This window comes from Bactrocera tryoni, chromosome 5, assembly GCF_016617805.1.
Source record: "Bactrocera tryoni isolate S06 chromosome 5, CSIRO_BtryS06_freeze2, whole genome shotgun sequence".
NCBI classification, from domain to species: Eukaryota; Metazoa; Arthropoda; class Insecta; order Diptera; family Tephritidae; genus Bactrocera; species Bactrocera tryoni.
In genome coordinates, this window is record NC_052503.1 from 68,663,700 (window position 1) to 68,674,949 (window position 11,250).

An 11,250-nucleotide genomic window follows, 5' to 3' on the forward strand; every position below is an offset into this window, starting at 1 on the left:
GGCATCAGCTGTCGCTCAAAGCATGGCTGGCTCAAGCACTTGCACTCGCTGACGATTCCGAAATCCGTTTATAAAACGAGTGCGATTGTATGGGATATCGGCGCATTGACAAGTGTACTTACTCGTAATTCCCAGTATTGACGGATATTGGTAATTTGTATATAAAATGCTTGCGGACTATTAAGTACAATAAAAGAGATATTTCATTCTCTATTTTTTATTTTTAACTCTTCGAAGTCTGAGTGCCCGTAGCGAATGCAATTAATTTAATTTGTAATCACTTTTGACAAATTCAGCGTGACCGAAATGACAGCTCAAAAGTAAAAAAATCAGAAAAATTTTTTATTTCATTTGCTACGTGGGTATTATACCCTTTATAAATAAAAAAAAAAAGTTTTCCGTACAAGAGTTTTATTTTGATCATTCAGTTTGTATGACAGCTATATGCTATAGTGTTCCGATTTGAACAATATTTTAGTATATTGTAGTGCTGCTATAGTTAATAATTAATGCCAAGTTTCGTCAGCATATCTTGCGAAATGAAGAAGCTTTCCATACAAGAGTTTTATTTTGATCGTTCAGTTTGTATGGCAGCTATATGCTATAGTATTCCGATCCGAACAATATTCTAGTATATTGTAGCGCTGCTATAGTTAATAATTAATGCCAAGTTTCGTCAGGATATCTTGTGAAATGAAGAAGCTTTCCATACAATAGTTTTATTTTGATCGTTCAGTTTGTATGGCAGCTATATGCTATAGTGTTCCGATCCGAACAATATTCTAGTATATTGTATCACTGCTATAGTTAATAATTAATGCCAAGTTTCGTCAGCATATCTTGCGAAATGAAGAAGCTTTCCATACAAGAGTTTTATTTTGATCGTTCAGTTTGTATGACAGTTATGTGCTATAGTGTTCCGATCTGAACAATATATTAAGAGATTATAGCGCGGTTTTATGCTATAATCATTGCAAAATTTCTTGAAAATATCTCGTCAAATAAAAAAGTTTGCCATACAAGAACTTGATTTGGAGCGATCAATTGGTATGACAGCTATATGATATAGTGGTCCGATATCGGCGGTTCCGACAAATGAGCAGCTTCATGGAACGAAAAGGACGTGTGCAAAGTTTCAGTTCGTTTAAATCGACTCAGCGCGCCATGCTGCTTATGTATATATGTATGTATATATTTGATAGAGTCTCCAACTGGTCTCTCTGTATCTTACAAGCTACGTGTTGAACTTAATATACCATGAAAAGGGTATAAAAATTTAAAATTAAATTAAATTACAACAGCAATGTTAAGTGTTTAGTGACCAATTGCTAAACTGTAAAGTCCAAGACCTCGCTGTAGTGTGCGTAAAGCTCTTGCCTCGTCGCGTAAACGCACAAATCAGTCTAATGTGTTTGACATTGGCTTTTTAACACGCACGATTAGTTACGCGCCGCGTCAACTGTTTATTGATTAATTTCAAAATAAAGCATTACCACTCATTTTATAAATTTAAGCAGCAATTATTTATCAACTCATTATTACGTTTTTCGTGTTTTGTAGGACGACGACATGGGTTTCAGTTCGCGCATGGACTGCTGCGGGCAGTTCGTCAAGTACAGCCTGTTCATTTCGAATTTAATAATATTTGTGAGTATAATCAAAACTTAATTACGCACATAAACACATTTAATTGATTCGTTAAATCTTTTCTGGCACTTAAGCGTCAAACTTAGCCTTGCTTCAGCTTGTGCTGTGACCTTAATTAGAGCTAATTGTTTGTCGCTTTTTATAAAATGTTTGATTGGAGCATTACTTTACACATTTTTCTTGACATTATTACATGCTAAATTTTAAATTCTCTCTCTATCTCCATCTCTCCCTCTCCCTCTCTTTCTCTCTTTATTTTTCTCTCTCTGTTTGATTTTTTAGATCGGCGGCGCAACGGTCTTTACGCTTACACTATGGACGCTCGTGGATCGCAGTTTTATGAATGAGTTGTTGGGCACGAATCTCTTCTCGGGCGCCGTTTACGTCTTATTGGTTACGTCGGTGGCGATTTGTTTGCTCTCGTTTTTGGGTTGCGTGGGGGCTGGTAAAGAGGTCAAATGCCTGTTGTTAACGGTGAGTTCAAGTTCAATATGTGATAAATTGCGTTATTTATTGATATGTATATTGTATTATAAATTATTTAATTAGAAAATAATTGATTAAAAATTATGTTTCCTTAATATCCGGGGAAAATTTGTGTAAATGCAGTTATAAAATCAATTTATCATCTCTGCTGCGTTTTTTCTTCGATATTTTCGATTTTTTTTGGGAATTATGACCTTGTTCTGGAATTGACCAGAACATAGAAATGCTCTAAATTAGTTTAGCCCTGTGATAAAGTAAAATTGCCAAGTCAAAGAAACAGCGAACTTATTGGATATATAATAAATGTCTTATATAAGTCTTGGATATTTGAAAAATTACATTACAGATACCTATACGGCGAGTTAAATGATCTGTAGAAGGATAAAAACAGTTTCTTTGCCTGATATATGGTACATCGGTTAAGTTAAGTTAGTCTGGTAGGCCAATGAGCCACGCATCGACATTTTGAGGATCTACATAGCAAGCCAGTAGATATTCCTTGTGTATCGTGCTTTCAAATTCAGATCGTGACTTAAGATAACAAATCACAAAAATATATCGAAAACTATTCAACAAGCTTCCAAAGTTCAACTCCTTTAATTATAATCCTTATTTTGTAAAGGGAAGTACGTACGTAAGTACGTTTGGTCCTAAGGAAATCTGGGAAATAAAAATAAGCTTAGTTGTAGGTGTTTTTACTGACATATGGAACGACTTGGCGCATTTTACGTCGAGATCTTAAATTGAAAGCATACAAAAGCTTGTGTAAGAACTGAAGCCGTTCAACCTTCCCAAGCGACAAGGTTTCACTATATGGGCTCTTTAAAAGTTCCAAGAATTTTTCGAGACATATTTTGTTCAGCGATGACGCCCATATCCGGCTAGACTCTGGCAAAATTGCCACATCTGGGACGAAGAGCAAGCTGTAGAGATTCAAGAGCTGCCATGTCATCTAAAGAAAAACAAGAGCTTGGTATTGTTTGTAAGTCGATGGAATCGTCCGTCCAAATTTCTTCAAAAATGTTACCGGCGAGAACATAACAGATATCGCGCCATGATAACCGACTATTTGTTGTCTGAAATTGAAGCTCGTGATCTTCGGTACATTTGGTTTCAACAAGACGGTGCCACTTTCCACACATCCCATTAATCAATGGATTTATTGAGAGAACACTCCAGTGAGCAGATAATTTCTTGTTTCTGGCCGGTCGATCTCGCTTCGAGTTAGGCCTTGGAGCAAAACATCACGCACTTTTCACACTTTATTTAATATTTGAGATCCACAGAAATCCCAAAGGATGAAAGAGACGAATAGTGGGATTGAGCGGACAGTTTTTGATTCAGTTTTCCGCACCCCTTGTTCCGAACGGTCTACTTGTATTGTTCCTTCAGTGATTTGTGACTGACAGCAAGAAGATTACATTAAATGAAAATCTGTACATGAGGTAGCTAACAGAAAGTTTTCATTTCAGTTTCGCCTATAATAAGAGGCAGATTTAGTTTAAGGGTTAATTGCAACTTCATATTTTTTATTACTGTAATAAATGTTATCTCAAAAGACTTCAATAATGTGACTTTTTCATTACAGTATTTCATAATTGTGGCGCTGGTGTTTGTGACGATGTTAATCGGTGGCATACTGGGCTATGTCTTTAGGGAACGTGTACAGCAAACGATGAGACAGGTAAGCTACTGCAAAAAAATATAATAAACTAAAACTAATTATTAAAATATTTTTGTTTAAAATAATTTCAACATTTTTTATTAATAAATTTCGTGCCTCACAGGAAATGCGCGCCACCATGGCACTCTACGGAAGCCGTCGTGACGTCACTTTAGCGTGGGATCAAACGCAGGAGCGTCTGCAGTGCTGCGGTGTGGACACATGGCACGATTGGAATCGCTACGGACCCGTACCAGAGTCTTGCTGTCAGGAATTGTTCGGAGGACAACGCAAAGACTGCAGCATCTTCCCGACAATAACAAATCTCTACAGTCAGGGCTGTCTCTATGTGACGACAAACTTCATACGCGATCATGCGGCGTTAATTGGCGGCACTGCCATAGCGGTGGCCATATTAATGGTATGCAATTGTGTTAACATTTCCTAAATAATACGGTGTTTCTAAAAATTTATGCACAATTTCTCTTACAGATATTTGGCATGATATTCTCATGTCTGCTATTTAATATGATTGAATAGTTGGATGGGCAATGAGTAGGCGTAATGTCGAGAAATACAAGAAATAAAGTGTTGGAAGTTGCAGAATTATTATAAGAGCAAGTATATATAACTGATTAGCAACAAAAAAGCGCTTACACATACACACACAAATACACTTATACACACAAATACACATATTCATACACTATAACGCAAATTCATATGAGAATCCCAACACAAGTCCAAAATCTAAGCACGCACCTTTACTTAAAAATACATATGTACACGCAGAGCTACACAAATCCAACAAAAACCGTTGGCAGTTAATTAAAATTACCGTACAAATTATACTCAAAACAAAATTAAAACAAACTTTATGGCTTAACGCCTGAAAGTAGGCCACTAAACTGCGCTAGCGCGCTAGAAACCTACGTCATATTCGTAAAATTAATTATTTGCATGTTGTACCATTTATCACACAGTCCCATTAATTGTAAAATTATTTTAAGCAAGTTTTGTTTGTAAATTAAATATTGCTCATTCAAGTTTTTGCGTTACGAAACGCTGCTGTATCAAAAAAAGTATTATTTTCGAATTTGTAAGTGCATAATAAATACATATATGTATACTTGTATAATATTTGTCATTGTTGTAAAGCAATGCATTAAGTTTTAAAATATATTCTGTGTATAAATATTTACTTTAAACCATAAAATATATGTATTTGAGCAGCTGGTCGCCTGAAGGTATGCTACGCGCTCCTAAAGGTATGCTACGGAAAGTTGTGCTAACTATAAAATATGTTTGAAATAAAAGCGTGTCTAAAGCTATGCTACGCGCGCCTAAAGTTATGCTACGAGTGCCTAAAGTTATGCTACGCGCGCCTAAAGTTATGCTACGAGTGCCTAAAGTTATGCTATGAGAGCCTAAATGTATGCTACGTAGAGCTGTGCTAATTACGAGATATGTTTGAAACAAAAGCGTGCTTTGTTGTAATTTAGAAAATCACTCACATACTTTAAGACAGTTAATTTCGCTTAAGCAGCCAGCTGTGCTTTACTATCGTCAGCTTAAATACATAAATATACATAAAAACGATTAGTAATATTTTTTAGTTGTATTTAGATCCATTACAAGATATTTTCGTTAAAATTTTAATGTGCTCCAAAATCAATACATTAATAGCTAATCTAGTTTATTAATAACATAAAACAATGAAACTGCAATTCATGCTGTTACGTGTAATTTAGCTTTTAAGTCTATATAATTACCTGTATACCGTACTTAAGCAATATCGTATTCATTAATACATAAGTCTCCAATATCGTATACTTTGTCTTGCATATATCGGCCGTTATTTGAGCATATCATAATTATAAGCATAAATAAATATTTCAATTCTGTAATAAAATATAATTCCTTCATTTTCTGTATGTATTTAACTGTAAACTCTAATTACGTTATAAATCGAAATTTTTTTGTTGAAATACAAGTCAAATATATTATTGTTAAACTACACAATTACAGTTAAGCTCGTTTGAAATTTTGAAGAATAACAAGCAAGAACGTAAACTTCACCGAAGCTTTAATGATTTGCATAAATGAAAAAGCTTTTCATAAAAGGAACTGAGCACAACCTTCGACCAAATCGTTGAGATCGGACTACTATAGCATAAAGCTATGACAAACTAAACTTTTGTTTGTTTATCATCTCAACGATTTGGTCGAAGATTGTGCTTTTGCCTTAAACAATAGTCCATGGAGGGTTTTGTATGTCAGGGTCTAATCTGGATAAGCTTGCCAGCAGCATATCGCCCACCATGCATGCGCGATACAGCGGGAAAGCGGCAATCAATGAAGCTGGCGGACTCTCGCACAGACAGCACGGTTTTAAACCCGGAATTTCCGCTATCCGAAGCGTCATTAAAAGTGTAAAAGTGGCACAGCGTAGATGCTTCAAATACCAGCAAATAGTTGTGTTGGCAACTTTAGAGGTTCGAATTGCCTTTAATAGCGCGAGATGGGCGGACATGATTGACACTTTAGAAAAAAACCTTAGAATCCCCGATTATCTTAATGCTGTGCTCCGAAGCTACCTTAGTAACAGAAAATGTGAGGAGCAGCACAAGGGTCCATTCTAGGCCCAGCCAGTATACTAAAATTTGAAAAGCCAGCTGAAAGATATTTAAACGTGGACGACATTGCAGCAGTACTCACAGCCCGATACACGGAGGAAGCCCGACGAAAGCTGAATTTGGTCATGATCCGGACGCAAACATGGCCTGACTCACATCCAGCTCGCTACAAAAAAAAACAACTACTGCTGACGAACAAGCATATAATGACTAAAAAATCTGTGAATTATATAAACTAGGCGTAAGACTGGACCGCAGGAAAGCAGCGCAAATCACCACCTATCTTAGCAGACTAATGGCCACTATAGGAGGGTCCACACATGAAAAGAGAAAGCTCCTAATGTCAACAACCAGCAGCCTACCATACCGAGTAAAGATTTGGGCAGATGTGCTAGAAAGTTGACCTTTATAGAAAGGTAAAGTTGCACCGCCATAGAAGACCTGGTTGTCGCAATAAATGTCGACAATTTAATTGGTGTCATGGTGGAGAGTGAAAAAACAGGGAGATTATCCAAAAACTTGTAGCAAAACAATGGAACCTGGACACAGGTAGAAGTAAATCTCTAAATGAGTAAAATGAGCTCTAGTTTACGGGTGGTATTTGGACTCCAAGTACGCAATTCAGTGGAAGTTGCATCTGAAATTTGCTCAGTATATTACTCCAGTTCGTCGACATGCTGGTGCAGTGTGAAAGACGTATATTATTTCCCTTAATAGGGAGTTGCTGATAGGGAGATCGGAGTGCGGTGTTCTGTATCTTCCCCATCTGTATTCCTCTGCGTGCAGGCGATCTATTATTATATTTTCGGGGGCTTGTAGTAACTGACCGTTCGGCCGAACACCTTGTATGTTGCCAACACTAATTCACTAAAGCATATCAGTGCAGTGTTGACAAAGATGAAGGCCGTTATAACGAAGTCGATCTCTACAGATGTGAGCTGTCAATGATTGTGGATAGGATCTTTTTGACAACTTGTGCTGCACAGCCTCCTGTATGGGTGACTAAGAATTGCCGAAAACTTGGACCCAAACTATCGGCTGTACAGTAAGTTTTCGCTTTTGTACAAATTTCACAGCAGTCGATACGACGGTATCGAAATGGCCCCGCATTTCATCCGGACAAGGGCTTTTATTTCAATGGTCCTTTCTGTTTGAATTGGTAAGTAATAAATCCTCCTATGCATGTTCTTTTAATGCGGATAATCTTATTGGCTATGTGTTTCTCCGCATATGCATTTATTCGAGAATCCAAAATGAGTTCAGATTTCATCAGAAGCCTCTGTTGAAGCAGTTTTCAGCCCTGTAATCTCCAGCCAGCAGGTTCTTTGTACCTGTTTAATACGGCACTTTTTCGATAATGCTATTCCCCACATAGCTTATATTAAGCCAATAGATCATGTGGGGCAACGCTCCTCTGTAGGAGTACCAGATTCGGAGTGCTTTGGAAGCTCTGCTGTCAATGTGTTCTTTCCAGCTTAGTTTGTTATCTTGGATAACTCCGAGATATTGGACTAAAAGACTTAGAACCGTGATATTTTACCGAGCTGTAGAGTACAACAGTTATACACTTTGAAGAGGAGAGATTGAATTGCAAAGTTTTCGTTCTTCTTGTGAAAAGACAGACTTTTATTTTCTCCGGATTAAACTTCAGTCCGTGCCCCTCTACCCAGTCGGCGGAGATCTCAAGGGTACTTTCTTTGAACCTCTCTAAGGTTCAACTCTGAACTTTGAAGAGCGTGGTCATCCACGTAGCAGAGAACCTTGAAGTTCTTCCTGTCGAGGAGAGCTAATAATTCGTTGATCAAGACGACACAAAGCAAGGGGATTAGGATGCCTTCTGGAGTGGTGCCTGAAGTGACCTTATCTAGATTACTTAATGGAAAATATGTAAAGGTGGGTCGTAGAAATATTTGCTGAAAGTTTTACAAAAGGTTAAGGTTATTACAAATAAAAAATTAACTTCGTTCCGATTTTAAAAGAACTTTAAAATATTTAAAATAAAGAAAAAATATTTTTGGTTTTTAGTGCCAAAAAAATCAACCCTGCCCTGTCATTTAAGCTTAGCACTGACAGATAACTTCATAGCGCGCTGTTGTCTAACGGCTCCAACTGCGCGCGCCAAAACATTCCAGCCTAACGGCGCACATTTCACTCTTTGTTTTATTAATAATACTGTGTATCAAAAATTTCTAGCCAAATGTATTAAACTAAAGTATTAAGAAGCAATTTAAATAAGAAATTATTTGTGTAATCATACGTAATAACAACAATGGAAAACTGCAAAACACCCACGCTGGCACAGGTGATGGAGTTCAAGTACGAACTCACACCTACAATGGTCTTTGACCCCAGCCGGCTGCAGGACGCGCAAAATCTAATTGTTAACCGCATAAATGTGCGCTGCTTCACACCGACAATGAAAAACTTCCAATCGCCCGGACTGTCACCCATCAACGATTGTGAGCAGACGCTGCTCGGCGGTGTTGCCGTTGGCGTCGCCGCCAATCTGGAGAGTCTGCAGAAGACCCGTGCGATGACGGCTGCTGTGAAGGAGGAATATTTCAAAGTGCCGCTTAAGATATCGAAAAATGTACAACAAAAACAAACATTTGCGGTGCAACAGCAACTGCAACAACAACAGCAACCAATGCCACAAAAGTTCGCTTGTCACAAACATTTCGTCAGCGATTCACCGCCGGTCTTTACGCTGAACTCCACCACCAATTCGGATACGGATTTCAGCATCGACAACACGAGCCCAGATAGTTCAGCTATACTTGGTTATGCCAATAACAATAACAACAACAACAACAGTAGCAATAATGATAGTACTTCGGTTAGCTTGAATAGCAGCAACAATGTCACATTTACCAACAGTTTAAGTAATTACTACAACAATAATAACAACACCAGTAATACATCGAAAAATGTCAGCAATAGCAATCTGCTCGATCGCACCATGAATGTCTCGACGCTGCTGCGCAGTGTTGGTCTTGAGCAGTACATTGATGGCTTTGAGGAGCAAAATATGGACTTGGAGCAGTTTTTGAATATACGCGCTGAGGACATTCCGCGTTTAGGCATACATTCAATGGAGCACCAAAAGATACTCTTAGATTTGCTGAACGAGTTGAATGGCTTTTAATTCTTCGTTTCTCGTATAATTCTTTAATTTTTAATGTATTCCTCGTATAGTGCTTATTTTGTGAAAGCAATTGTCTATTCAAGTTTTTTAATAAATTTATCTTTAAACTCTATGAAATTACTGGATTCAGTTGTGTGTTAGTGTAGGCGGATAAAGTGCGGAGAGTAGCGGACTTATTACTATTTCTAAGCGCTATGAGTGAGCCGTAGACGAGTTGGTACTACTAGTTGGCTCAGGGTTCCAACTGTTAACTGTGGATAGCTAAGTTTTTCAAACCTTCTTAAATGTATTCTTTCCGTTCCACTCTTTTTCTCTCGTTTCATGCTTTTCCAGTGCTCCGAATAAGTCGGAATTTATTAGGTTGAGCAATCCAGACCATTACTCGCAATAAAAGAAAGCAATTATTTATATCTTCTTCTTTTTTATTGGCATAGACCCCGCTTACGCGGTTATAGCCGAGTTTATAACAGCGCACCAGTTGTTCTTCTTTTTCTGTTTGTTGTCAATTGAGGACTTCTTTCCAACGAAGTGTAGGTCTTCCTCTGTTTCCACCGGGGGATACTGCGTCGAATACTCTCAGAGTTGGAGTGTTATCATCCATTCGGACGACACCTAGCCAGCTTAGTTGGGATCACTTAATTCGCTGAATTATCTCAATACCGTCGTATATCACGTACAGCATCTTTCCATCGACTGCGGTAATCGCCGTTGCCAATGCGCAAAGTACCATAAATCTTCCGCTGAAACTTTCTCTCGAAAACTCGTAACGTCAACTCACCAGATGTTGTCATAGTCCACTCCTCTGCACCATAAAGACGGGGATGATGAGTGACTTGTAGATTTTGGTTTTTGTTCGTCGAGAGATAACTTTACTTCTCAATTGCCTACTCGATCTGAAGTAGCACCTGCTGATAAGAGTTATTCTGCGTTGGATTTCGAGACCGACGTTGGTGTTGATTTTAATGCTGGTTCCAAGATAGACGAAATTATCTACGACTTCGAAGTCATAACTGTCAACAGTGACGTGGGAGTCCAGTCGCTAGTGCGACGGCTGCTGGGTTGAACACAGGAGATATTTCGTCTTGTCCTCGTTCACCACCGGACCCATTTGCTCCTTATCGCTTCCTTATCCAGTCTTGTGAAAGTAGAACTAACTGCGCGGTTTTTCAGGCCAAAGATATGAATATCATCGGCGTAGGCCAACAGCTGTACACTCTTATAGAAGTTTATACCGTCTCTATTCAGATCTGCAGCTCAAATTTTTTTATTCAGCAGTAGATGGAAGAAGTCGCACGAAAGAGAGTCACCTTATCAGAAACATCGTTTGGTATCGAACGGCTCAGAGAGGTGCTTCCTGATCCTGACGGTGCTTTTGGTATTGCTCAACGTCAGTTTACATAGATGAATTATTTATAAACTTGCTAAATATAGTATTGTCCAAATTTAAGTCCTACTTCAGAATATTGTCTAGCTGTTGTCCGAAAAATAAAGGTCTTAATAGCTTGTGGCCATCTTTGAAGAATGGAATAAAGCTCTTAATGGTTTTAAGGCACCTTCGAAGAGCTAAGAACTTTATGAACAATTTTTTCAGGGGTCAACTATCAATCGGAGCTTGGCCATTGACTCAAGATTTAGGAGCATCTTAAATCCACCGCCACTGATTCCTAAAGACA

At 38.2% G+C, this 11,250-nt stretch overlaps 2 protein-coding genes across 4 annotated transcripts in view; both read left to right on the top strand.

Moving 5' to 3' along the window:
• The window catches only part of LOC120776956 (CD151 antigen), a 52,062-nt gene extending 46,349 nt beyond the window's left edge, over window positions 1-5,713 (top strand). For all 3 annotated transcript variants that reach the window (XM_040108046.1, XM_040108047.1, XM_040108045.1), the window contains 5 exons: window positions 1,561-1,647; window positions 1,930-2,121; window positions 3,722-3,817; window positions 3,921-4,217; window positions 4,289-5,713. In XM_040108046.1, the coding sequence (XP_039963980.1) occupies window positions 1,570-1,647; window positions 1,930-2,121; window positions 3,722-3,817; window positions 3,921-4,217; window positions 4,289-4,336 (711 nt within the window). In that variant the 5' untranslated portion in view covers window positions 1,561-1,569 and the 3' untranslated portion in view covers window positions 4,337-5,713. The remainder of the gene's footprint in view (window positions 1-1,560; window positions 1,648-1,929; window positions 2,122-3,721; window positions 3,818-3,920; window positions 4,218-4,288) is intronic.
• Window positions 5,714-8,551: 2,838 nt separating this feature from the next.
• LOC120778904 (protein matrimony-like) lies at window positions 8,552-9,672 on the top strand. Its single transcript, XM_040110949.1, has one exon. The coding sequence runs from the start codon at window positions 8,702-8,704 to the stop codon at window positions 9,575-9,577; it is 876 nt and encodes a 291-aa protein (XP_039966883.1). The 5' UTR covers window positions 8,552-8,701; the 3' UTR covers window positions 9,578-9,672.
• The last annotated feature ends 1,578 nt before the right edge of the window (window positions 9,673-11,250 follow it).

Bases quoted from the DNA above. Each gene is read 5' to 3' on its own strand.
- LOC120778904 (XM_040110949.1), top strand. From the start codon at position 8,702: ATGGAAAACTGCAAAACACCCACGCTGGCACAGGTGATGGAGTTCAAG.